Source organism: Elgaria multicarinata, chromosome 13 (genome assembly GCF_023053635.1).
Source record: "Elgaria multicarinata webbii isolate HBS135686 ecotype San Diego chromosome 13, rElgMul1.1.pri, whole genome shotgun sequence".
NCBI lineage: Eukaryota > Metazoa > Chordata > Lepidosauria > Squamata > Anguidae > Elgaria > Elgaria multicarinata.
The window spans coordinates 13278220-13306183 of NC_086183.1; the positions used below are offsets into that span (position 1 = coordinate 13278220).

At 43.7% G+C, this 27964-nt stretch overlaps 1 protein-coding gene across 2 annotated transcripts; it reads left to right on the forward strand.

The window, feature by feature from the left end:
• FAM76A (family with sequence similarity 76 member A) lies at nt 1-27569 on the forward strand. Of its 2 annotated transcripts, XM_063140484.1 has the most exons (10): nt 1-119; nt 2425-2489; nt 4319-4373; nt 5850-6002; nt 7943-8100; nt 9124-9210; nt 9765-9896; nt 18077-18212; nt 21707-21808; nt 24377-27569. In XM_063140484.1, exons 1-10 carry the CDS (start codon nt 39-41, stop codon nt 24461-24463), a joined length of 1056 nt encoding a protein of 351 aa, XP_062996554.1. In that variant the 5' UTR covers nt 1-38; the 3' UTR covers nt 24464-27569. The 2 variants fall into 2 exon arrangements, with proteins under 2 accessions (XP_062996554.1, XP_062996555.1); XM_063140485.1 differs by lacking the exon at nt 9765-9896.
• The last annotated feature ends 395 nt before the right edge of the window (nt 27570-27964 follow it).

The window sequence follows — 27964 nt, forward strand, 5'->3', positions numbered from 1 at the left end:
GTTGGGTTAGGGCTGCGCCTGTCAGTGAGGGCGGCGGGATGGCGGCGCTTTATGCTTGCACCAAGTGCCACCAGCGCTTCTCCTTCGAGGCGCTCAGCCAGGGCCAGCAGCTCTGCAAGGTCAGGAGTTAGGGGGCGCGGGGCTGGCCGAGCGAGCGGGGCGTAGCGGTTAAGAGCGGGAGCCACGAGCCAGCATGCCGCTCCGCCCCCGGCGTCCTGCTGGAAGGGAAACAGCACTGACTGGCCTACCTCGCAGGGTTGTCGTTGAGCGTGACGCAGGCGATACGGCGGCGCCCTTCTTTGAAGGAGGGCTGAGATTAACCCCATTTTGTCCTCTCAACAGCCCTGCGAGGTTGGTTGGGCTGGGAGTGTGCGGCTGGCCCAAGATCATCCAGGGGTAGGCATCCCAGTGCCCTCTGGATGCTTTGGACTACAACACCCATAATCCCTACTTATTGGCCATGCTGCCTGGGGCTGATGAGAGTTGTAGCGCAAAACATCTGGAAGGCCCCAGGTTGCCGACTCCTGCTCTAACCACTATACCACATTGTTTCTCTGGGCCTGGCGGCTTATTAGGAAGGGCTTTGAGGAGGCAGGTCAAAGGCGAGAGGATAGAAACCAAGGCTTCCGCTGTGTGCTCGTTCTCCAGTGGGACTTATTTCAGAGTAAACACGGCTAGAATTGGAATGTAAGTTGTAGAAAGTAGGCGGATGATTGGGAAACCAAGTAGGAAGATCCTTAGAATCATAGAATAGTAGAATTAGAGGGGGCCTACAAGGCCATTATTTTTTATTATTGATTTTTATTTATTTACAATATTTATATACCACTCCCCACTGAAAATTTCGGAGCGGTGTACAAGATAAAATGAAAATAAAAACAGAATAAAAAACTTAAAACGGTTTTTAAAAGAAGCAAATACAGTGACTCATGGCTGGACATTAAGGAAAGGCTTCCTGGAAAAATAATGTTTTCAGGAGGTGCCGAAAGGAGTACAAAGTTGGCGCCTGCCTGGCCTCCATTGAGTCCAACCCCTGCTCAAAACAGGAATCCACCTTAAAGCACCCCTCACAGATGGCTGTCCAGCTGCCTGTTGAATGCCTCTAGTGTGGGAGAGCCCACAACCTCCCTAAGTCATTGGTTCCATTGTACTGCTCTAACAGTCAGGAAGTTTTTTCTGATGTCCAGCCGGAATCTGGCTTCCTGTAACTGCCTGGATCCTGAGTTTGTGGACATGAATGACCTCAAGACACTTAGCACAGCATAGTAGTGATTCCCCCTTCGTGCATCCTTTATTCACCCAGACAGGGTGCATTTAATTCTGTTATTTGTGCAGATGTGTATACCTGGCATGGTAATTTCTATTTGGGGCTTGTTTAGAAAGAAATGTGGTACTGGTTATGTCAATTAGTTAGCATATTTGTATATTGTCCTTTAGCCAAACTGTTCCCAGAGTGGTTTATAATTACATACCTACAATAATAAATTCTAAGCAATAAAAGTGGTTCAATAAATACCGTGCAGCTGTGAAAATCAGTAATAATGACACCAGGAATAAAGATGTCTGTTCTGAGTCAAATTAAATTGGAGGTGTTCAACTGCCAGTAATTATGAGTGTGGTTGGGGTGGGGAGATCAAGGAGGACTATTTGATGGTGGGGAAAAAGGGTTTGAAGATTAGAGGAAGAATAGTTGATTTAGAATCCTCCTGGAAAATTTAGACGTTCGGATTCCATCCTAGGCATTAATGTTGCATTGAAAACTGTTACTGAGTTCTGGCTTGTAGTTTTACTTATAGTTAGATGCTGTCTGCTCTCCAACGTGTGTATCTAACTGCAGCTATCTGGTTCTCTGTTGGAATGTATGCTCCCTACAGAAACCAGCAGTATATCCTAACTCAATGGTTATGATCAAGAGTAGCAATGAATGGACCATGAATTTCAGTGTGAATGTAGTATTTGCTTGCTAGAAAGAATCCATATTGTACCTCTCAGGAGTCATGCTTCTCTCCGCCGCTAACAGAATGTGTGAATGAGCCATGAAGAGAGGAGTTGTAGCTGGGTAGACCACAGAATGATGTGAAAGATGAACTGCAGGCTATTCTTTTTGTTGCATTAGCCATCTACTCTCGTTGGAGCTTGTGTACCAGTGCTACAGAGGCAGCCCAACCTGTTTGTTCTGTTAAGCCAGAATAAAAAGATGTATCACGTAGTATTTTGGCATTTCAGTTCTATTGGGTATCTTGAGTGACAGATTTTGAAGCTATCTTCATCTTTGTTGTGGTGGGGTCTCTCTTCAGTGCACCTTGTCGGCGTCTCCTTCCTTGAGTTTATGGGTGATAACTCAATGCCTGTTTTGTATGTTGTTACTTTTCTACTGGAGTCCATGCATATTTATAACCTTTTAAAATCTCCTTTCTTTTTCAGGAGTGTCGGATTGCACACCCCATGGTTAAATGTACTTACTGTAGAACCGAATTCCAGCAAGAGAGGTTAGTGTTCAGACTGTGTATGCTGGATTGTTAGGCAAAAGCAGAACCACCTTCTTTAAGTTATGTCTTAACACAGCGATTTTTCATTGTTTGTTTCTCAAACAAGGGCCTTTTGTTCTGCCCTTTCTCCTTTTTTCTGAATGCCTTCAGTACTTGTTGACAGTCCAAAACACTTAGGCTTTTGTTTTAACCATAAAAGTTATGCATTACTTTGCCAGGGTGGTGCAGTCAGGACTCCTCCGGTTCTACCCAGATAGAGAAATTACATACTCAATATTAGCTTACTCACTAATTCTCGCATCAGTTTGGAAGTTCTGCTGAAAGAGAGCTTGCTTCCAAGGAGGCTTAGACTCTACTCATAATGTACTAGTGCAATGTGTCTGCTGTAAAATAATAATAATAATAATATCCTTGTTGTAGCATGTCACATATAGGCCTGGTTTACACGTCACAATAAGAAATTCTGGGTTATTTTGAACATTGCAATGTGCTGGTGCATGCTACCTGATTGTTCCTACTATTATTATTATTATTATTATTTATTTATATAGCACCATCAATGTACATGGTGCTGTACAGAGTAAAACAGTAAATAGCAGGACCCTGCCGCATGGGCTTACAATCTAAGCTCTGGGTTGCAACACTGGCTTATTGATTTATTTACAATTTCTCTATGCCTCTCAATATCTAAAAAAGATTTTGGAGCAGTGAACATGGGTATAAACAGTAAAAAGAAAGAAGATTAGAAAAGCAAACTAAAATTGTTCAATTTAAAATAAAGAACTGGGGGCGGGGGGAATCCTGATTCACACATCCCAGGAAACAAGCCAGGAACAGAGTAACCCTGGGTTGTTGAGCAGTTCCCACTTGCAACAGAAATGCTCAGGCAGCCTACACTAGCCCACAGCTGTGATCAGAATAGCCTAGATTTTTGTAATGTGTAAACCAGGTCATAGAAGGGCTGATCATGCTGATTGTCAGAATGCATGGTTATATTCAATGCCAGCCCCAGCTGAGGTTTGTTACTGGTATTGGAATTAACCACATGTATTACCGCTGCAGCCATGGTGAAAGGAGGTTTTTAGTATCAGCTATGCCACATTAGATATGGATAATGGTAATTGTGGTGTGGATCCCAGTGCTCAGTGAGAAGGCAGTTAAAATCCACCACATCTGTATTCTGAACCAAGAAAACCTGTAGCTACTGTGATTAGAACAATTAGTAAGCTCTTGCTTCACAGTAGAAGCAGACGATATTAATAAAAACGCAATATGTAACAGTATGGACGAAGAATGCAATCCTATACACACTTACCTGGGACTGTCAGTACAATCCTATGCATACCTATTCAGAAGTAAGTCCCATTAAATTTAGTGGGGTTTACTTCCAGGTTAAGTGGGTATAGGATTGTAGCCTAAATCCCATTGAACCTAATGGAATTTACTTTTGAATTGGACATGTATAGGATTGCTTATGCCCAGGCCCTGTTGAGTTGAACATACACAAGCAGCTCCTATTTATGGAAGATAATTCAGCAAATTGTCCCTTCTGTCTGTATTCAGTCTGGTAGGATTTATTTGTGGAGGGGTTGTGTATATCGTATGCCTTTTCTATAATTTATCCAATTAAAATACTCTGAAAATTGGCCGAGAATGCAATGTTCACATAATGACCATATAAGATAACATAAGACATAAATAACATATAATACATAAAAGTCACAAAGGTATTCAAAATTCTCCTCTGTTTGTTATATAATGCATAAATGCAGACCGTTGTATCATCATAGATTCTTATCACAATTTAATGCTCTTTCTCATTCTGATAGCAAAACCAACACAATATGCAAGAAGTGCGCTCAGAACGTGAAACTTTACGGGACGGTATGTGTTAACGTTCTTTTCTTCCTCTGCACTGGAAATTTATCTTAGTTCTTATAAGGGTCAATCCTATGGCCCTTACACATTGTCTGAGGGGTCATAGGATACTCTGGATTCTCCCCTCGAAGCTGGAGACAATGATCCAACCTTGGAAGGGGGATTTGGAGACCTCACCACTGCCTCCTTGCAACCAGCGTAGAAAGAACTTGCCGGCTGGCCTCCAAGATCGGAAAGGGGGTGGAGTTGTTGGGCGAGGAGGGGAGAAGACCAGGTGCGAGATGTCCTGAACCTCTTCCAGTCCCCTCCAAAGCACTGTTTCTAGATTGGTCAAAAACAAAAGGAAAAAAAGCCCAGCAAGTGAAAAGGGCAGGGCAGGAGAATGGGGAGGCGAAGATCAAATTTAGTGGGGCTTACTCCTCGCCCCACATTGGATAATTGGAAGCCTCCCAAGTTCAGGGTTTTCCGATCATCGAGGGCACAATCGATAGTTTTATGCCACAGTGGTTTAAAGCAGGGCTGGACTGCAAATGGATCATGATCCGCCAATGGAACTCGTGTCAATATCTGGTGGACCACCTGGTGCCCGCTGCTCACTGGACTTCTGGAAATGAATGGTCCTTGGTCAGATCTAGCCAAGGTACTTCTCTGATCTGAAGCAAGACTGCGCATTCAAGAACCTTTAACACATGACGCCTTAGTTGCTAAGCGATTCCAAATATGCACTCTTGCTTTGTAAATTTAAAATACGTTCATGCAGAGGTGGGCAGAGTTCAGGTTTGCACTAATCGGAGCCTAGAGCAAAAACTTTGTATTAAAGAACCTGCAGAACAAGAATTTGATTTTGAGTACCAGAACTGGAAGGCACTCACAATTGTTTCATTGGGACTCACAATTGTTTCACTCAATCCTGGTGATCCCAACATGTGTTTTTTCCCCATTTCATTCGTGTAACTTAGGTTACAGGGGGGAGTCATTAGTTGTTGCTATTGTTTTACTATTGGTAGTCAGAATTTCCCCCCATTGTTTTACTATTGGTAGTCAGAATCCACCCCCACCCACCCCCACCCTCTATTCCAAATCATGTATAGATTTACTTGGTTATCCTGGTCACTCATGCTATAGTGGAAAATGGAAATTTTCATATAGATTTTTTAAAAAGAATCCACATAAGACTAGTCACCCCAGCCCTGTTTTAACATATAAGAGGATTAATGTGCATGAACGATCAAGGAAAATGTTACAGCTCGCTTTGCATTAGTTAAATGCATGTTAACATTCTCTAATAACTCTTTCTGCTCATTTAGTTGAGAGAAGCTAGTAAAGCAATTTTAAGAGTATAGAGAGGGCTGCATATATAATTAAAATAAGTTTGTTAATCTCTTTATTTATTTATTTACTGCATTTTTATACCGCCTAATAGCTGACGCTCCCTGGGCGGATCACCATTGCTAATCTTCCCTTATCTCTTTATTATTTAAGCCAAAACCTTGCCAGTATTGCAACATAATTGCAGCTTTTATCGGTAACAAGTGCCAGCGTTGCACAAACTCAGAGAAGAAATACGGGCCGCCACATTCCTGTGAGCAGTGTAAGCAACAGTGTGCATTTGACAGGAAAGACGACAGGAAAAAAGTGAGTATCTCTATACTTTCAATATCCGCTCAGAGAACATTAGTTTTGAGCAAAATAGAACTGTAATAAATAAAATAATAATTAAAAAATAATAATATGGGAACTAAAGCTGTGTGAAGATTTTGACCCCCAGAAAGAAGTAAAAGGGGTGCGCTCATCACATTGAATCAACAGCTACTGCCTCACCTGGGTTTGATGAAAAGGAGAGGTAGAGCTGGGTGTCGTCCCCGTATTGATGACATCTCAACCCACATCTCTGGATAACCTCTCCCAGCGGTTTCATGTAAATGTTAAACAGCATAGCAGATAAAATAGAGCCCTGTGGAACCCCATGGCCTAAATGCCACGGCACAGAGCAATAATCCTCTAGCACCACCTTCTGCAATTGGCCATCCAAGTAGGAGCGGAACCACTGCAACGCAGTGCCTCCAACTCCCAGCCCAGACAACCTATCCAGAAGGATACCATGGTCGATGGTATCGAAAGCCGTTGAGAGATTTATTTATTTATTTATTACATTTTTATACCGCCCAATAGCCGAAGCTCTCTGGGCGGTTCACAAAAATTAAAACCATGAAAATTAAAACCATAAAACAACCAACAATCTAAAAACACAAATACAATATAAAAAAGCACAACCAGGATGAAACCACACAGCAGAAATCGATATAGGTTAAATATACGGAATTAAAAGAGCAAAGTTTAAATTTAAGTTAAATTAGGTGTTAAAATACTGAGAGAATAAAAAGGTCTTCAGCTGGCGACGAAAGGAGTACAGTGTAGGCGCCAGGCGAACCTCTCTGGGGAGCTCGTTCCACAGCCGGGGTGCCACAGCAAAGAAAGCCCTCCTCCTAGTAGCCAAGAGAATCAACAGGGTCACACTCCCCCATCCCTCTCCTGGCAAAGTTCATCCCACAGGGCGACCAAGGCAGTTTCCATTCCAAAACCAGGCCTGAAGACCGATTGAAATGGATCTAGTTAATCCGTTTCATTCAAGAGTACCTGGAGTTGTCCTATTGTTAAATACCTGCCTTCCTCTCCTCATTCTGCCTTTGGGGAAAAAGCTTGAGTTTTTTCTTGGTATGCTTTGAGCTGCCCATGTCCTTTCCCAGCCAATGTTTACTTCTGTCTCTTAGTTACCAAGACACCCCTGGCACTATAGTTCCCATCAACAAATACTGTGGTTTGGTTTGATCCCCTGTAACATGTGGAATGGGCTGATAGCTGCAGTGCATGTCTACTCTGAGTCATACAGCTCACCAAAGTGCGCCATATTGAGTGATCTCACACTTCCCCATGTCAGTGGAAGACTGCCTCCTTCATATCTGCGAGAATGTGGGAAGCACAAATTCACAGACTTCAGAAGAAAGCTGTGTACATTGGCCAGTGAATTTATCACCAGTAAGGTGTGCTAGCTCCAAAGTATTACCTCCCAGTTGTACTTCCTTTTCTTTTCTTGTTTTGCTTAAATAACAGAGGATGTCTTGTTTTAAAATTCACTCTTGCTTCAGAAGAACTGTTTTTCATCGGAATGGATGGATCATTGCATAAGTTCTGCCCCAGTTCTGCATCAGCCTGCTGTTTAAAAAAAAAACTACTACAAAAATTCCCATTTTACTAGTTTCTCCCTAAAATGCACATTCGTGTACATATTTCTCCCTAAAATACGTTTTTTTTGTACACAGTATTGAGCTGAGAACTGCATTGCAAAATTCTGAGGTCTGCAGCCCAAAGGCTAACTTTGTTCTGATCTGGATATTAGTCCAAGTAGCATGAATTAGGTCGATTTGCTTTTAAAAAAAAAATGTGGACCATACTAAATCCTTGAGTATCCCTAGATTTTAGATTCCAGTTTAGCTGATGTGCTTTTTCCTTCGTTTGGTAGGAAATTGTTGATAATATCCTGTCTGTCTTGTGGACTTGCCTTCTGGGTCTCCTAGGTGGATGGGAAGTTACTCTGCTGGCTTTGCACGCTGTCCTATAAAAGAGTGTTACAGAAGACCAAAGAACAACGTAAACACCTGAGCGCCTCCTCTCGGACAAGCTTGCCGGAGAAGGAGCAGTATGGCCAGCTTAGCAGCAGTAGCCACTACAACAGGTAATTCTGTCTCACTGTTATGTACTCCACTTCCTAGCAATTACTCTGTGTCTGCCCCTGTAACGTATAAAGCCAGGGTGACCTAGTCATCAGAATCCAAAGCAATTACCATATTTCTTCGATTCTAAGACGCCATCGATTCTAAGACGCACCCCATTTTTAGAGATGTTTATTTGGGAAAAAAGGGCATCTTAGAATCAAAGAAATACTTCCCTCACCGCCCAGCCAACCTCCTCCCCCCCCTCCGTGCTTTCTTCTAATGGTTGTGTCCTTTTCTTTTTTCCCTCTGTCAGAGAAGAAACCACCGTTTGCGTGGGAAGAAGGGGGGGCGTTGAAACAAAGAGTAAACAATATTTTCGGGCGGGGAGAGAGAGGAGAAGAAGCGATTAAGGAGCTAAAACGCTTAACTCTCCAGTCCCGCTCTTTACTTGTCTGTGCACCAGGGGACGACGACACGCGAGTAAGTCCCATGGAAATCGATGGGACTTACGAATAAACTTGCCTAACAAAAAACCAGGCGCTTACCCTCCTAGCTCCTCCTCGCTCGCATGGCTCGAGGCTGCTGCAGGAGCTTCCTCTTTTCCTCTTACCGTATTGCTTTGATTCTAAGACGCCATCGATTCTAAGACGCACTCCATTTTTAGAGCTGTTTATTTAGGGAAAAAAGTGTGTCTTAGAATAGAAGAAATACGGTATTTGGACATAATAATAATTTTTAAAAATCTACATGCCCTTCTGCTCCGGTGAAGTAGCTAGGGAAAGTCTGGGCTGCGGAGTGTCATTCCTGCTAGCTTCTTATAAAATACATAGCCACTGAGCATGTGCAAGGTTTTTTAATGGGGGTGCACCAAAGCTTTTTTCATGTTTGCTTCTCTTTAAGAAATGCCGCATTATCTGCAAAGGTTTCTCATTTCAAGGATTTTGCATCAGTTACTGAAAACAAGGTGGCAGTCCAGAATCATGACATGCAATATCAAGTTCTAGCTTCTTACCAGTGTCTTTATCATTTGTTTCCTTTTGCAGCCAGAAAACATTATCTACATCTTCTATTCAGAATGAAATCCCAAAGAAAAAGCCCAAGTTTGATGCCATATCAGCCAATGGGGACAGGTGAGCCAGTTAAATTTTGGAAGTGCAGGTGGGAGGTCTGATTGGTCTTGACTTAAACCTAATAGTAATAACAATTTAGGACAAGTCTCAGTGCTTAGAGGCAAAAAGGAAAGTTCCTTTTCTGGAGTTCCAGGGTTCTTGTGGCCCCACCTTCTCAGTATGGGGATCTTTTTTAATAGATTGTATTATTATTTTTATGGCCATCCAGTACAGTTTCAGTATTCCAGGCTGCAGTCTTAGTTTAGGCAGCCCATAATAGAAACACGTATCTAAGATAAACCATAGCAAGAGCACAAACAAATCTCCCCTTTCTTTTCCTTCCTTTGTTCTGGGGAAAGGGAAGCCACAGCCGCCTCTGAAGGCTGAAACGTCTGTCCTGCCGTTACTGTGTGCAAAAACTGTTGGGGATGTTTCCCTTTCAGAAAGGCAACGGCGAGTGAGGTAACAGGATAGGGTTCCCTGGTGCTTATTAGGAAAGGATGCGGGGAAAATAGTTAGAATTGACACTCTTGATGTGCATATTTTCATTCCTCCCTTTCCTCTCTAATTCTCAGCGTTCCTTCCTCTCCCGAGATGCTTTGCCCCCCTATCCAGAGTGCCCCGTCCGTGTTGGTGCAGTGGGCTGCGTCCCAACAGAGTCTCGGTGCCCATGATTGTCCTGTTTCTCAAGGCACTGACATCCTGAAGTGAGATCACCTATCGTTTTCTCCCCTCTTTCCTTCCCAACCCTGGGAATTGTCTCATTTGCGGAAGCAATCCATGCTGATGGATTCTCTCCTCACCCTCATCAGGCCAGGAGCGCAGGCCAGATTGCAGGCTGGAACTTCTAAGTGTGTTTTAATTGGTCGTCACTCGCTTGACATTCTGGTTTGACTTCCATGGTCCGTGTGACTCTCTCTCACTTTGTTGATGTACAGAAAGGATTATCCTAGATACAAATAGCAACGCCCTTCTCTAAGCGTGGATTTTTAACATAGCCACGATCAATGCACAAGGGGGAGGCATCAGCAAGCTTGAAGGGAGCCCAAGGTTTGCAATGCACAAGCAATCTTTAGAGGGGAAAACTGGGGTGATGGGGAGGAAAGGAGGAGTCCCAAAACACCCTAATTGAGGACCAAGCGTGTCTAGTGGGCACAGAATGCTGACTGATTGTTGGGGAATATGGAATGGAGTATCTTAGAAAAGGGCATGGCTGGTTGGCTGAAACCACACTGCAGCATTTGGCTGCAGGTTCCAGTTGTAACTCTGAATGTCAGGTGCTGGGGTTCTAACAAGAGGAGAACATATTTTTTGGGCTTTACTTGTGAACCCCCATCTTGTGAACACCCATTCTGCTGCTGGGAGCAGAATCTTGGACTAGAAGGACCTTTCCTAAAACCATTTTTCAAGAACCTTACAAGGGTGGCCTGGGCACAATTGCTGAGAATGTCTCCAGCTGATTGTTTTCCCCCATTGAATTCATTCAGAAAACATCCCCTCTGTGCTACTGATACATTAGCACTGGAGGATTCTATATGAAACTCCAAACTTATTCGCATTCTTATCCTTTCTGCTCTCTCTCCTGGTATCATGGCCTGGTTTTGCCCTGGGGTTATTGTGGGACCCAGCATGAGCAGCTTTGCTATCTCACAGTGGGCTGGGTTCAGTCTTTTGACAAAAACTCAGGCAATGGCCTTAGCTCCTGGGACGTGCACCTGCTTTGCATACAAAAGGTCCAAGGTTGAACCTCTGTCATCTCCAAACAGGGCTGGGGAAAAGAGTGCTGTCTAAAACCCTGCCGATCAGTGTAGACCGTCTGGTGCTAGATGGGCTGATGGTTTGACGCTGTGTAAGGCTATCAATAGCCACCAGCCCTGATGGTTATGTGCTACCTCCAGTATCCGAGGCAGTAAGCCTGTGTGCACCAGTTGCTGGGGAACATGGGTGGGAGGGTGCTGTTGTACCGTGTCCTGTTTTGTGGGTCCCTGGTCAGCAGATGGTCAGCCGCTGTGTGAACAGAGTGCTGAACTAGATGGACCCTCCGTCTGATCCAGCACGGCTCTTCTTACCTTCTTATGTTTTTATGACTTGTAAAGGTCTGGGAGGGTGTATTGTCAGTACCTTCTACCCTTTATTTATTTATTTATTGCATTTATATCCTGCCTTTTTTCCTCCAAAGGCAGCATACATAACCCTCCTCCTCCTTTCCATTTCATCCTCACAACAACAACCCTGTGAGGCAGGTTGGGCTGAGAGTCTGTGACTGGCCCGAAGTCACCCAGTTGGTTTCCATGGCCGAGTGGGGACTAGAACTTGGATCTCCCGACTCCCAGTCCAACACTCTTAACCACTACACAACACTTCCATCATTAGTTGCAATTTCCATATAGAATTGGTTGTGCAACCTTCTTTCCAACAGTGCCAACGCCCATGCCGTTTATTAACTCAGTTTTTTATGCATAATATGCCACTCCTCTGCTTGAGCCCTTGCCAAGTGCTAGGTTTTGTTGGGTTGACTTTTACATTTCCTCTCTTATTAGCTTCCTGTTTCAAGAATTTTTGCTTCATTTAAAAAAACACCACCAATCTGGCTCCTGCTCCCCTGTGTAGCCATGCCAGCTCGAGATTCTTATCAAATCCCCTTTACCCCTTTTCCTCTTTTATTTATCTCTTTGTCACACTTACATCCCCCTCTTCCTTTGGGAAATGGAACGCAGCTCCAAGGAAATCTCTTATCCAAGCTCAGACGAAGCTGAGGCTTGATTAGCTTTTAACAACATCACCAGTATCTCCCCTCCGCACACACACACAACAGGATTTTCCCTTTATATTTATTTGGAACATTTATATCCCACCTTTTTTCCTCCAAGGAACCCAAGGGGGTGTACATAATCTTCCTCCTCCCCATTTTATTCTCACTGCAACAACCCTGTGAGGTAGGTTGGGCTGCGAGGCTGTGACTGGCCCAAAGTGAGCTTCCATAGCTGAGTGGGGACTCGAACCTGGATCTCCCGATTCCCAGTTCAACTCTCTAGCTGCTCCACCACTGGCTCTCTTTCCGTTATCGTTTGGGGATGTTCTACTAGTTCTATATCAAGGTCCAATAAGTAGGAGGTGAACAAAGTATAGAGTGATTACAGCAGTAAGAATAACATCTCATATATATATGTGTGTGTGTCAGTGTCATTTTATTCTTATTGCTGTATATGGATTAGATCAAGGATCTGCCTTCCCCGAAAGGAGGGTTCCGCTCAAGGAAGGTGCCTCCGCTCAATTTTGGGGTTTCCTCCTTGCTCCATTCAGCAGGGTCTCCTCACTTTCTATGTAGCATTTTCAGGGGACTGGAGGGGATCCCATGGGGAGGAGGAGAAGAAATCCACTTCTGCCAACGCAGTTGATCCAGCTTAGATCTGGATCCCACCCATCATGTGTGTCTGTCTGTCTCATCGTATTCTTATTGCTCCATCACCTTATATTCTGTGCTCTGTCTAAACATATTCGACTCTAACACAACATCTGAAAGTGTTTCTTTGGAATTCAGGATACATAACGATTTCTGGAAGTGTTTCTTTGGAACTGAATTTGGTTGATTAGCACCTTCTCTTGCCATTTCCATTCACTTCCATTGGAGGGTGGGTGTAAAACCAGTACAAAGAAACTCCAGGCTCCTGCACAGCAAGAATTTTGGTTCTCGAAAGAGCTGATCAGAGCTATCTTTTAACCGGTTCTGCAGGGCTACTGCCAATAGACCTAACAGGCTGTATCTAGGGCTTGATATAAACAGAAGAGTCAGCAAAGACCCTTCACTTTCTATACATGAGGAAGGAAGGAAAGGAACCTCTCGTGCAAGCACTGAGTCATTACTGGCTCTTGGAGGGACACCAGCTTTCGCTGACGTTTTCTTGGCAAGCCTTATAGCGGGGTGGTTTGCCGTTGCCTTCCCCAACCATTATTACCTTTCCCCCAGCTAATTGGGTACTCATTTTACCGACCTCGGGAGGATGGAAGGCTGAGTCGACCCGAGCTGGCTGCCTGAAACCAGCTTCCGCTGGGATCGAACTCAGGCCGTGGGGAGAGTTTCGGCTGCAGAAACTGCTGCTTTACCGCTCTGCGCCACACGAGGCTTATTTCTATACATGCTAGATTCTATACATGATAGATGTTATTTAGCTTTTTTCCCCACCCAAGAATAGTGCATATTCGCCTAAACATCCAATTCTAATGACAGAGAAAGTAACATTCTGTGGCTGGTTCATAAAACGTTTGGGCCACATCATTCTCCCTGCTGTGGTTTACTTGTCTCCGGTCCGACCCCCTTCATGGCTGAATGCTCCTCCATTCATACAGATTCCCTTCATGTGGCAAACTAGATGTCAGAGAGAAGTCCTATAGCTTAGCCTTCTTCTTGACATACTAGCTTTCTAGGTGCAGGGAATTGTTTTGAATGAAGGAGCATTCAGTCACGCAGCATGTGCTCCCCTACAGTATGAAGTATGACAGCCCAGGCCCAGATTAACCTCCTTAGTAATAAATAGAGCCTAGTGACTAATTGGCAGCAGACCTGCACAACATTTGGCCTTCCAAGCCAATCATGCCTACCAGAGGCTCAATATCCTAATTTCCTCCATTTCCAGTATTACTGCTGTTTATATAGCCAAAATAGCAGTATCCACCCAAAAGGGAGATGTCAACAGGCTTGGAGGGAACGCCCAAGGTTTGCAACCAATCTTCAGGGGCGGGGGGGGGAGGAAGGACTAGTGGTCATGGATTGCTTACTATTTGTTGATGGTGGAGGGAGGGGCGAAACCAAAGCGGGAAATGAATCAGAGTGCAGAACTTCTGGACTGGAGCACATTTTAGACTATGGTCTTCAACTGGTGGGTCGCAACCCCAAAATGGATCATGAGATCAATCCAGATAAGTCACGGCAAAGCTGTTGCCGCCATGCTGGGCATGGGGAAAATTGTGGCATTTGATCCCATGTTGCAGGTTGGGAGTCCGAGGTGGGTCTTGGGTCTGGACCAGTTGAAGACTGCTGCTCTGGACTGTAATATTTTGTTACAAGTCGCTCCTGGTTTTTGCTGCCCGCTTCAAACTGTAACAATAGGGATGGTGAAGCTGATGGGCTGTATTCAGCACTGCCCTTCCCTATAGGCTGAAGAGAGGTCACAACTGCATCCAGATTGGGAAGGTGGTATTGTGCTGCCTTCTCAAAGCAACACTGGGCAGGAGAGAGAAGGAAAGGAAGGTTCAAGGGAGTTCATGCCCTCCCAAGCAATTGCTGGATCCTGCCTTTCTCTCTCTCTCTCTCTGTGTGTGTGTGTGTGTGTGTGTGTGTGAGAGAGAGAGAGAGAGAGAGAGAGAGAGAGAGAGAGAGAGAGCGAACGAACGAACGAACGAACGAACGAACGAACGAACTCCGGTTCCAAAGTTATCTGGTAACGAGCAACATTACATTAGCAGATGGGAAATGCTCCTTGGGCAATTCAGCCCATTCCCCCTGCTCAAGAGTGGCTTCAGCCACGCTCATGCCCACAATTGCTTGGGGGAAACGTTGGTGTGAACTGGGCCGTACGTGAGAAACAGCAGCCAGGCAGTTCTGCCATTGTGGGAATGACCATGGCTGTGTCTTTATACGGCCTGGTTCACATGTGATTATAGGTATGGCCTCTAGCCTAGAAGGGGCCGTACTTGCTACACCAAGGATGGCAGTGATCCTTTCCGAAGTCTGCATAAGATAGCAACCCGGTTTGCACGATCATAAAGGGCCACTGGGGATGTTCAAATCGATGATGATGATAATAATAAAATTATTATTATTATTATTATTATTATTATTATTATTATTATTATTTATTTATTTCTTCCCCGCCTCTCCCTTTGGATCAAGGCGGGGAGCAACATTAGTACAGGAATCAATACATCTTAAAAATTCTTGATTTTACATTGATCTGGATAGGCCTGCTGGAAAAGGCTAGTCTTTAAAGCTGCCTTAAAATCACACAGAGATTTTACGAATCTCTTCCGACAGGCCATTCCACAATCTGGGGGCGACAGAAGAAAAGGTCCTCTGGGGAACTGATGTCAGCCTAGTTTTAGGTGACTGAAGTAAGTTCACCCCAGAGGACCTGAGTGTGTGGAGCGGACTGTATGGACCTGATGAGTGCTGGGCAATCATTAGACTAATTACCCACCCAGGCTCAGCTTGTCATGTTGTTTGGACCCGGGCAGCTTTGAGAGGGGAAATAATCCTCAAATAACCCATGGTTGGTTTCCTTCAGAGGAGTTTCCCCCTCAAGCAAGCCATGCTGCCTGGGTTCAGATGACACAATCCACACCTGGGCAGGTCATTAGACTAAAGGCACCTGGCGCACTCCGCTGATTTAAACAAGCCTCCATGGCTTGTTTTGATCATGTGAACCATATACACGGTGTCTTCTAACTCATTTCTTCCTGGAAACATGTAAAATAAATCCACCATCCAGCTTGTTTAGGATGGGGCTTGGAATCCCAGCCTGTTATCTTCTCCGTGGGGAAGGAGTGCATCTCCAAACTCACATGGAGACCTGTTGCTGCTCTACTTCGCAAGTGGCCAAAATTTTGTACAATGTGATTAAAGTTCAGTAAGGACACAGAAAGGTACTTTATGATCTGCAAGCATCCCTGCCTACACTGCTAGCTGCAGCTAATGCAGAACGCGCCATCTAGGTTGCTGAGAGGGGCAGCCTGTTACACCTGCATGAATGGAGCTGCTTATTTGCTACCGGGACGCGTTTTAAGGTTTTGTTAGTATATAAAGCCCTAAATAACTTGAGGTCCGTTCATCCGAGGGTCCACCTTCTCCCCTGTAGACCCATTCGATCCTGAAGGTCATCTGGCAATACCTTCCTATGGGCACCACGTATTTCTTTTTTTTTAAAAAAAAAAATTAACTTATAGAAGTGCACCCCCCACCTCGGGATCTCATTCCTGATTCCAGAATCTCATACTTTCTTCTGCTGGTGGTTTCCCACTTCCTTTAGAAAACACAAATATTAGGAACTGTTTCCAAATTCCTTCAAAATCATTTGATTTAGCTATACCTCTTCTCCATTTAATATTACTTGTCAATTTATCATTAATAGCTATATCCCATACTTCTTTATACCATTCTTCAATAGAATATTCCCCTTGAATCTTCCAGTTCCTAGCTACAATCAATCTTGCTGCAGTCAACAAATTCGTTATCAGTTCCTTAATTTCCTTTTTACATTTAAAATCTTCTTCAAATAGTGACAGCAATGCAACTTTTGATGTTTGTTCTATCTTCATTTCCACAATTTCTTCAATCTCCAAAAACACCATCTTCCACAATTTTTGAACATAGTTACATTCCTACCACATATGCAAATACGTTCCACGTATTTCTGAGGTTTGCTGTGTGAAGTTGTTTGGAGCAGGGTATCTAGGGGGGTGGCACCCACGGTGTAGAATGTCTTCCCCCTGCGATTGGAGGTGCACCAACACTTTATATTTAGGCGGATGTTAGGCGGATATTAGTTTTGAATGTTTTAATTACATGTATTTTATGGCGTTTGCATTTGTGTTGTACCCCGTCTCGATCCGGAGGGATAGGCGGGTAACAAATAAATATATTATTATTATTATTATTATTATTATTATTATTATTATTGACGAAGGCCCGTCTGTTTATGCAACCATTCCCTGTGTTGTATAGTAGATAGGATATATTCTATGTATTGGTCTTCATTGTTGTTTATGTGTACACCACTTTAAAACGTTTAGATGTAAGCAATTTATGAATACTTATTAATAAATAAATAAGAGGGATAACTAACTGACTCAAGAATAGTTGTTTTAAATGGATATTGTTATTTTTTATACTTTTGGTGGTTTTAAATTTTGTATATCTTGTTTTTAATGTTCATTGTTTTTAACTTTTGTAAACCACCCAGAGAGCTTCAGCTATGGGGCGGTATATAAATGTAATTAATAAATAAATAAAATAAATAACAGATGTTTAGGACAGCTGGGTATTTACTTGTTTTTAGCAAAGAAGGAAATGTGATTGAAAAGCTAGATATTCCCCCCTCTTCCCGGGGTATGCCTTGAGACATTTTAGATGCACACAGTCCAATCTATGCAATTTTACTTGGAATTAAGCCCCACTGAGTTCAGCAATGCTTGTGTTTAAGAATGGGCTCGTTCAGAAGACACCTTTAACCACGGCTTTAATTATGGTGGTTAAGCCAAAAAGCCAGGCTGTGTTCAGAAGACACCTTAAACCATGGATTTAACCATGGTCAATAAAGCTTTTTCCTTAAGCCGTAGTTTAAGGTGTCTTCCGAACATGGCCTGGCTTTCTGGCTTAACCACCATGGTTACAGTCATAGTTTAAGGTGTCTTCTGAACAGGGCCTAAGTGTGCCTATGACTACGTTGTTAAGGTTTGAATAGTTGTTCTGTTTGTCACAAAGTGTTTTTTTGTTTCAGGAATGCAAAAGCAATAAAGATAGGTGGAATTTTGCAATGGCGATAGCCAAGGAAAGGATAAAATTGTCCATGTTACAGTTGCTGTATAAAGGCAAGGAACGTGTTGGACAATGACTTAAATTGGTGGTTGGAGCAGTTCACTTTGAATAAATGTGCCGAGCATGCAGTATGCATTACAGTTTTAAGTGTTGTCGACCATCTTGAGATCATTGGAGAAAGGGTGGTTTAAAAGCTCAGTGAGTGATGATAGCCAGATAACCAACGTGGTGGGGTGGGGTGGGGGGCTGTGCAAGCCTGTTATTCTGTGGGACTGACCTCTCTTGCTCATGGCTTACCTCTCGTGTGAATTGGAGCGCAGTGGTGTATAACGGGGTCCCTCTTCTTGTCTCTCATAGTTTTTCTCCAGACCTGGCCCTGGACTCCCCTGGCACAGACCACTTTGTCATCATAGCCCAGCTGAAGGAGGAAGTGGCGACTCTCAAGAAAATGTTGCACCAGAAGGATCAGATGATACTGGAAAAAGAGAAGAAGGTAAATGCTCCCTTGAGCTTCCTTTGTGGAACAATGGGGCAGTTTGTTTGAGAGAGGTGTATTTGTTTATTTATTTATTTATTGCACTTATATACCGCTCTCATAGCCAGGGCTCTCTGGGCGGTGTAGCTGGCATATGTGCAATGATGCCGTCAGGAAATGTTTGCTTGGTATCTACCCTCATCCGCTCTGAGAAGGGTGGGTCAGGGTCTCATCTCTTGACATTCTACCAGGTCTGCAGCGTCTCTGAAACTGTGAGAATAAAGCCAAGCCTTTCCTTACCAGCTCCATGTTGGGATGTGAGATGTTGAGCATCCCTGTTGCACTCAACTTCACACTCACCAGAAAGAGAGGAATGCTCACTGTGATGGCCACGTTGAGTTGATTTGTGGACCCCCCTGACACTTTCCAGCGCTGTGTCTTTTTAAAGGGTAAAGAACCATCTGGTGTGCACGTTTCTTTTACCCGTGACCACAGCCTTGTTGGATATTTAAATTTATGGAGGATAACGCTATAAATGGCTACTAGTTCTGATGGCTATATGCTGCCTCAAGTATCAAAGGCAATACGCCTATGTACATCAGTTGCTGGGGAGCATGGGCAGGAGGGTGCCTTTGCACACCAGTCCTGCTTGTGGGTTACCCATCAGCAGCTGGTTGGCCACTGTGTGAACAGAATGCTGGACTCTTGGTCTGATCCAGCATGGCTCTTGTCACGTCCTTATGATGTCTTTGTTTCTCAATTCTTATTCTTAAATGTCTACCTCGTATTTCAAAGACCCAGAAGTTTACTTGCAACAATTTAAAAAGGTGAAGATGGCTGCACTGGTCCTTGAGAAAAAGAAAATCCAAAATCCACAGTTAGAAAATTAGGACCAACCCAAATGCCACAAAAAGTGTGCAGGCTTTCAAGTACTCCAAAATTCTTCATCAAGATTCCCTCAGCCAGCCCTGCTGGCTAGGGTTTTCTGGGGGCTGTAATCCAACACATTTGGAGGGCACCACATTAGGGAAGGCTGAGAGGGTGAGGAAAAGCAAAAGAAAGTACAAAAATATGGCCAGATGTTATAGCCATGAAGTCTGTAGTTTAGGCTTAGATTCAAGATGGAGATTGCAAGACTGAATAAATTAGTCACAGGTAGGAGCTGCAGATATCAGATTACACCTAACATTCTGGGACAAAGAATCAATTGCTGACCATCATTTATGAAAACATAAAGGCCAGATACCTGCACCACCTACCAGTGACTAGTTCATTCAGTCTGCAGTCTCCATACTTGGGTCTAAGTTGTAGACCTCACAGCTGCAACATCTGGCCTTAACTTCGTACTTTTCTTTGTTTGCTTTATCACCCGCCCCCCCATTCCTGCTTTTTATGCCATCTAGCCTAATGAAGAGTTCTGGAGGATTCGAAAGCTGGCACACTCTTTTGTAGCATTTGGGTTGGTCCTAATAAAGGAATGGCATAATTGCGAATATGCGGTAAAGTACAGTTAATAACAGAGTGCTAATATATCATAACATCTCGGTGCTACCCTTATTTGCCCACCTATCATTTCCAGAGTTTGGATCGCTCAATTCATTACAATTATATCCCACCTTTTCCCTTCTTATAGAACCCAAGGCGGCATACATAATCCTCCTCTTCTCCATTTTATCCTCACAACAACCCAGTGAGGTAGGTTGGGCCGAGAGTCTGTGACTGACCCAAAGTCACCCAGAGGGCTTCCATGGCTGAGTGGGGACTAGAATCCAGCTCTCTGACTCCCAGTCCAACGCTCTAGCCCCTACACCACACTAGCTCATATTAGCACATATAGTGCTAATATGCAAAGGATAAAGCTGTTAACTGGGTCTCTTGCGGGAAAAGGATGGTGAAGGACAGGACTGGATTCTGGCTGATGATGCCTTGCTTTAGTGTGTTGGGGTAGCTAAGTTTCTCTTGTTAGAGAGAAGACAGCTGGAAGATTTAATGTGCAGAGACACAGCCAAAGACAGCGAAGATAACCAGAAACCACAGAAGGCTTGAATTCTTCAATAACATTTACTGAGGTTTTAACTTAGGTTGATAAAAATATATTTACAGCATACATGGCACATAACACAATACTCACAGCAACAGCGCATACACAGGAGAGAAGTAAGGCACATTCAAACACTGGACATATATATACAACAGATTATCTGTACAACCAATTTAGCCACTAATTGGCAATCAAGTCACCCCACAAAATGGCCCGCCAAAGTCCAGGTAGTTGGCCTTGACATTTAACAATCTTCTGCAATATCTTCTTCTGTGGGCGAATCTAAAACTGTGGATAATGGAAATCCAGTCCCGGACATAGTGTTGGTCCCCACAGGGGCTTTGCGGTTCAGTTCTGATTGCTTCTGGAATTTGTATATGATGTGCAATTTTCCTTCTTGCTCAAAAATCTGTCTAAGCTAAGATTCCAAGTTATGGAATGCTTTCTAAACTCTTGTTCATTTTTAAGTCCACTGTACTCATGTGTTGCAGTTGTAGAAAGATGCAGTTACAAGATGGGGGACACTTGGCTCAGCAATACTACAAACGAGAAAGATCTTGGAATTGTTGTAGATCGCAAGCTGAATATGAGCCAACAGTGCAATATGGCTGCAAGAAAGGCAAATGCTATTTTGGGCTGCATTAATAGAAGTATAGCTTCCAAATCACGTGAGGTACTGGTTCCTCTCTATTCGGCCCTGGTTAGGCCTCATCTAGAGTATTGCGTCCAGTTCTGGGCTCCACAATTCAAGAAGGATGCAGACAAGCTGGAGCATGTTCAGAAGAGGGCAACCAGGATGATCAGGGGTCTAGAAACAAAGCCCTATGAGGAGAGACTGAAAGAACTGGGCATGGTTAGCCTGGAGAAGAGAAGATTGAGGGGAGACATGATAGCACTCTTCAAATACTTAAAAGGTTGTCACACAGAGGAGGGCCAGGATCTCTTCTCGATCCTCCCGGAGTGCAGGACACGGAATAACGGGCTCAAGTTAAAGGAAGCCAGATTCCGGCTGGACATCAGGAAAAACTTCCTGACTGTTAGAGCAGTGCGACGGTGGAATCAGTTACCTAGGGAGGTTGTGGGCTCTCCCACACTAGAGGCCTTCAAGAGGCAGCTGGACAACCATCTGTCAGGGATGCTTTAGGGTGGATTCCTGCATTGAGCAGGGGGTTGGACTCGATGGCCTTGTAGGCCCCTTCCAACTCTGCTATTCTATGATTCTATGAATGGGAACCAGTTGTGCTCTCTGGTTCTGGAAGTTAAGTCAGAAGGAAATTGACCATTGTCAGCTAGGTTCCTGCTTTCGTTTTCAAGTTACACTTATATGAACTCAATAAAGCACCTTATCTTTTCCCAGGAGAAGCCCTATGATATACTTAACAGGCTGGGTTTCTACAAGGACGTATCCCTTTGTATGACATACATTCAGTGCAGAGGAATTTGGACTGCTATATTTTCTTTTGTTTTGCAGATAACTGAACTGAAGGCTGATCTGCAGTACCAGGAATCCCAGATGAGGGTTAAAATGAACCAAATGGAAAAGACTCACAAGGAGGTCACAGAACACTTGCAGGTAACGTTATTTAACTAGATCCATCACTGAGCTATTCTCAAGAGTGACTGAACGTGTTTTATTGCTGCTCTATTTTGCTTAATGTGTTAACTTGTCCTACCGTTTCAACAGTTTTAATCAGATTAATGTTTTAATGTTTTTAACGTTTTAATGTTTAAATGTTTTATGATGTTGTGATGGCCATTGGCTACAAACAATAAAGAATGATTGACTAAACATTGCGTGCATTGGGCCAATTTAACTATCATTCATATTCTTGTATCTACTAATATTAAACATAGGAAGCTGCATTCTATAAAATGAGACCATTGGTCATAGGAACATAAGCTGCTTGTGGGTCCCTGGTCTACAGCTGGTTGGCCACTGTGTGAACAGAGAACTGGACTAGATGGACCCTTGGTCTGATCCAGCACGGCTCTTCTTATATTCTTATGCTAAGTGGTTGGGATAAATGGGCAATGTTAAAGAAGAGTAGGGCTAGAATAACACATCTGGATTCTGGAAGGATAAGCAAGATACATTGACCTCCAAGGTCCAAACTACCTCTTATGTGAAATGTGTGATCACATGTAGCATGTCTGGGGTTTTAAAAAATAGCACTGGGGGATGGGATCCCAGGAGGAGGGTTCACCATTTCCCCCTTTTGCCAGAGGAAGGAAGCTGCTGTTGGTACCAGCTTTGGGGGAAATTTTGTTGAGACTGTGGTACAGGGAGAAAGGATTAAGCCCTCCTTCCTGATCTCCCCTTCACCCTACTCATCTCTGCCCACTATGGCTGCTATTTTACATATTTAACATAACAGGTCATTTGCTCCTAAGCCGTTTGGTGTAAATCCAGTCCAGGCCTGCAGTGACTGAATGTTGAAATTAGCTGTTTAGTGTCTTTGGTAAAAAACCTTATCTTCTTCCTCTCCTGGCTATTACAACACAGCTGCACTCAGCACTTTTCCTAATGCACCTTTTCAGCACATCCAGTCTCTTCAAGCCGTATGCAGAGATACACCCACACTTACGCTCAGATCCCATTCCGCCCCTCTTGGTCTCCCAACCAGGCGCAATCATGCAGACAGCCCTTCCGGCTGCAGTCCTATACAGACGTAACTGCAAGACCCATTTAACTCAATGGAACTTATTTCTGAGTAGACATCTGGGTTCTGTTAAACCCACCAAGGAGTACTAGATGAAAGGGTGTTCATATCTTTCTGAAACATGTTATATTGCCATTTGATGCAGCCGTGACACCAGACTTAAGATCATAGGAATCTGGTTTCAGTCTAATTTAGTTCAGTATTGTCAACACTGACTAGTAGTTGGTTTCCAGGATTTCAATACAGGGAGAGCTTTGGCATGCGAAGCATGTGTTCTGCCAGTGCTGGGTCATATTGGGTTAGATCCACCCCTTGCACAATCAGAAATCTGCTGTGTGGCAGGACTTCCCCCATCTTTTCCTACCCCTACAGCCTCCTAGGCATGCCCCAGTTCGGCTCCGGAGAGCCCCCCAACCTTCTGAATTTAGGGGGAAGCATGAGGAGCTGCAGGGGAGAGAAAGAAACCAATCCCAACAGCAGTTTTCTCCTTCTGACAAAACAACACAATTGGATACAACCCATTGCTTACAGCTATGGCTGTGTACATGTCATGGTTCTGCGGGAGTGCAGAAAACCTTCAGCATGTGGCGCTAGCCCTAGAACTCTGCTTCCTGATAATATCCACTTTCATTGATTGGCTGCAAAGCTCTGCTTGAAAACATGTGGGCAGTGTCTCCTGGAAAACTCAGGAGGCAGAAGGCTGCCTTGGTAAGGACCACAGTGGTTGCGGCAGGGCTTCCCCATGTCCAGTGACAAAATTGGAATAAATGATGCAGCATAATAAAAATTGCAGGAAAAATTTGTTTGCATAATGTGTGCAGGTCACAGAACTGAGCGTTTTTTCGGTGCAGAATGTGTTTTATCATAGAATCATAGAATAGCAGAGTTGGAAGGGGCCTATAAGGCCATCGAGTCCAACCCCCTGCTCAATGCAGGAATCCACCCTAAAGCATCCCTGACAGATGGTTGTCCAGCTGCCTCTTGAATGCCTCTAGTGTGGGAGAGCCCACAACCTCCCTAGGTAGCTGATTCCACCGTCGCACTGCTCTAACAGTCAGGAAGTTTTTCCTGATGTCCAGCCGGAATCTGGCTTCCTTTAACTTGAGCCCGTTATTCCGTGTCCTGCACTCTGGGAGGATCGAGAAGAGATCCCGGCCCTCCTCTGTGTGACAACCTTTTAAGTATTTGAAGAGTGCTATCATGTCTCCCCTCAATCTTCTCTTCTCCAGGCTAAACATGCCCAGTTCTTTCAGTCTTTCTTCATAGGGCTTTGTTTCTAGACCTCTGATCATCCTGGTTGCCCTCTTCTGAACACGCTCCAGCTTGTCTTGTCTGCTACCTTTATTGTTACCTTTATTTATGTTACCTTTATTGTAGGGCAAAGTGTCCACTGCCTTAATATTCCTTCTTTGTAGTTACCAGCAGTTACGCAGTCCAGCGCATTCAAATACTCATTTTTCTCAATTTTGTTCTCCCAACAGGCCAAGAACAGAGAGCTCCTGAAACAAGCGGCAGCTTTATCCAAGGGCAAAAAGCCTGAGAGATCAGGAGTGATCACTTCCCCATAAACACAGTCCAGGAACTCTTCCCACATGAAGGATTCTTTCAGCTGCAAACCCACTGGTTCCTTTCCAGGACCTCACTTGGTTGTTATTGCTATGGAAACCCCTGTGTGTGACCATTCAATAGCTTGCTTGAGTGTTGGGTTTCAATAGCTTGTTCTCCTGTCCTAGTACAACGGCAAGAGTGGTTGGCAGCATGGCTTCCACCACCCCCATCCTTCTGAGCCCATGAACAACACACTTTCAATGTAGAGACTTTTTCCCCCCTCATTCGGTTTCATTATCGCTGCCCTTGAGTTGGTAACGAAAGAGGGACTGGGCTGGAATCAGATTCTCCACAGGCTTCTGTTGCTTTCTCTTTAACTAGGCATGTAGTGATGGGAGCCAATTTTAAAACTCTGTTTGCATCCAGCTTTTTAAAAGGAAATACCAAACTCTCCTTATTTTTTTTTAATATTTAAAATTTTATTATTATTTCAAAACACAAACAGGCAGACACTACAAAAAAAGGGGGGTAACATACAAAATTAAAATAGACTTCCGATTTTCTCCACAGCAAAACTATGTAACTATATTTTCTCTTACTCTATAATTACCAAAAAAAAGTTCCCCCCTTTCTATTATCTTAACATTTTCTTCTTATTCATTGAATCCACAGATCAAGAAATCATTTTTTTCTAGTCCCCGCAAAAAGTCTATAAGAGGTTTCCATTCGGTTACAAACATAGATGTTGACTTTTCTCTGATTATTGACGTAAGTTTTGCCATCTCCGCCAACTCCAACAACTTCACCAGCCATGCATCCGTTGTAGGTAATGTTGAGCCTTCCCACTTTTGTGCATATAAAAGTCTCCTTATTTATAGAACGTTTATGTGTTGCCCTGGTATTCAGAGAACCTTGAGTCCTTCTCAGATATTTCCATTTTGCGGAATTGGCGGTGCAGAATAACTCTGGATTCTAGAGGTTAAAGGTCTCTGGGCACAAAATAATTGGAGACATCAAGAGGATTCACTAATTAGGATGTCACTTACCCTGTGTTTTTTATTATTATGCTAAGTTATATGAACTTGCTTTTTCTTTCTTGAGAATAGTGCCTGGTGGGGGTCTTGAGCATCTTTGGCTTCTCTTTCTTCTGTTCTTTCATTCTGTTTGGGGTCATGGTGGTGGAGAGAAAGTAAGTATTTTGCTAAGATCAGAGGTACGGTGAGGACACTGCTAAGGAATGTGGGATCAATTCAGTGGTAGCAAGGCGCAGCTATGCAGAATTTCTAGGGAGCTGAGCAGAGAATGGGCACCACTTTTCCAATTAAGTTGGCAGCAATACAAAATGAGTTTGGGGTGTGCTGGGAAAGAAGGGTGGATAGTTCCCGAAACAATGACACCAACTTCACAGAAAAAGGAGGCTGCTTGAAGTGCCCGGTAAGGTCAACAGAGAATCCAGACTCCTAAAGAAGGCAAACTCCATGTTAGGCGTTATAAGAAAAGGAATTGAGAATAAAACAGCCAGTATCATACTGCCCTTATACAAATCTATGGTGCGACCACACTTAGAATACTGTGTACAGTTCTGGTCGCCATGCCTAAAAAAGGATTATTATAGAGCTGGAAAAAGTGCAGAAAAGGGCAACTAAAATGGTCAAGGGACCGGAGCATCTCCCCTATGAGGGAAGGTTACATCAACTGGGATTGTTTAGCTTGGAAAAAAGGAGGCTAAGGGGAGACATGACAGAGGTGTACAAAATTATGCATGGTATGGAGAATGTGGATAGGGAGACATTTTTCTCCCTCTCTCTCTCTCTCTCAAAATACTAGAACCCGGGGTCATCCCATGAAGCTGATTGGTGGGAGATCCAGGACAAATAAAAGGAAGTACTTCTTCACACAGCGCATAGTTAAATTATGGAACTCACTACCATAAGTTGTAGAGATTGCCACCAAATTGGATGGCTTTAAAAACGGGTTGGATAAATTCCTGGAGGCAAAGGCTATCAATGACTACTAGCCCTGATAGTTGTGTGCTATCGCCAGTATTCGAGGCAGTAAGCCTGTGTGCACCAGTTGCTGGGGAACATGGGTGGGAGGGTGCTGTTGCACCATGTCCTGCTTGTTTATCCCTGGCTGATGGCTGGTTGGCCACTGTGTGAACAGAGCGCTGGGCTAGATGGACCCTTGGTGTGATCCGGCATCAGGGCTCTTCTTATGTTCTTAACCCCTGTCCTAATTAGTAGAGAGATTATATGAACTTTGCAACTGTGTGAGCCCTGCCCTGGGGCTTCTCTTGGAAAATAGCAAGCCTTCAGATGCAGCGGAGATCACTGCCTGTAGGTGTCTGGATAACAGAAGGGTCAGGGGAGCAAACACAGCAATCCGAGATGTGAAATTCGCCTTTTATATGATTAGAGACATGTGCAGCAGCTGAGTTTTAATGTATATTTTAATAAATATTTATTAAGGATGATTTTCTTCAATAGCACTTTGAAGACTTACAAGCCTCAAATATGGAGGAAAGAATATTGAAAGGAATACACTGCTGTGGGTTATTTAGTTTTTAATCTTGTTTTGCTTTTTTAAAAAACGAACACACATACCTTGGCCTTGTTAAGAGTCTTCTGCCCTGGTAGGAGTGCCACAGCAGAAACCTAATTTTTATACATAAAACATTTTTAGGAACAACTGATTCACAGAAATTTAACCGAGATTGGATTTTACCTTCCTCAGTCTACAAAACAATTAAGTCAAGGAGAAGGCTTTTTCTGTAAATAGTGGGGTTTTTTTTCTTAATTGTGACAATTTGATCATGCATAAAAGTGGGTGATTTATAGTGATGCTGTTTTTTCTTTCTACGTTTGTAACAATGGCAGTTTTGAAGAGATGCATTGATTTGTACAAAAAAGAAAAGAAATGTAAAATAAAAACTGTGGTTTTGGGGAGGGAGGGAATCTTTCCGTGGTTTCACGTTTTGATATTTTGTCTATGAGTCAGCAGAGAGAATCCATTTTTTCTGTGGCTTGGGCCTGATGCAGCCATGGACCATTGGCGTGAAGCACAAAAAGCTTTTGGTGCTATTGTGGAATTTGATGTACGTAGAGGATTAAACAGTATTTTCTGTAATGAAGGTTTCTTGTTTGATATGCCTGCTTCAGTCTTACCACAACACTGCAGCTATTATTACTAAAAACAACTATTCCCAAAGGATTAGTTTGGGACACCTGCATACAAATGACACCTGCATAAATTCCCTTTTCTATCAAACTCTTAAAAATACAGGAGCCCTGTTCTCCTTTTCATAGGGTCACCCTAATCTACCTATCTGAAGCAGGGGTACAGCACTCCAGGTACAGTGGCCAAATCCAGTCCTCCAGAATGCCCCGGATAGCTATGCCTCCTTCGCTTGGGCCCCACCCACTTTTCTCCTGACCGCCAATTGTTCAGCGGTTTCTCGGTTTTTGTGAAGTTTTTCCTTATTCTAAAAGGCTGACATGCCTCTACTGAAGATAAGGACTTCT

Bases quoted from the DNA above. Each gene is read 5' to 3' on its own strand.
- FAM76A (XM_063140484.1), top strand. From the start codon at position 39: ATGGCGGCGCTTTATGCTTGCACCAAGTGCCACCAGCGCTTCTCCTTC. The intron at 9,897-18,076 runs GTGAGATCACCT...TGTCTCTCATAG, and splicing joins CAAGGCACTGACATCCTGAA to TTTTTCTCCAGACCTGGCCC. The intron at 18,213-21,706 runs GTAAATGCTCCC...TTTGTTTTGCAG, and splicing joins TACTGGAAAAAGAGAAGAAG to ATAACTGAACTGAAGGCTGA.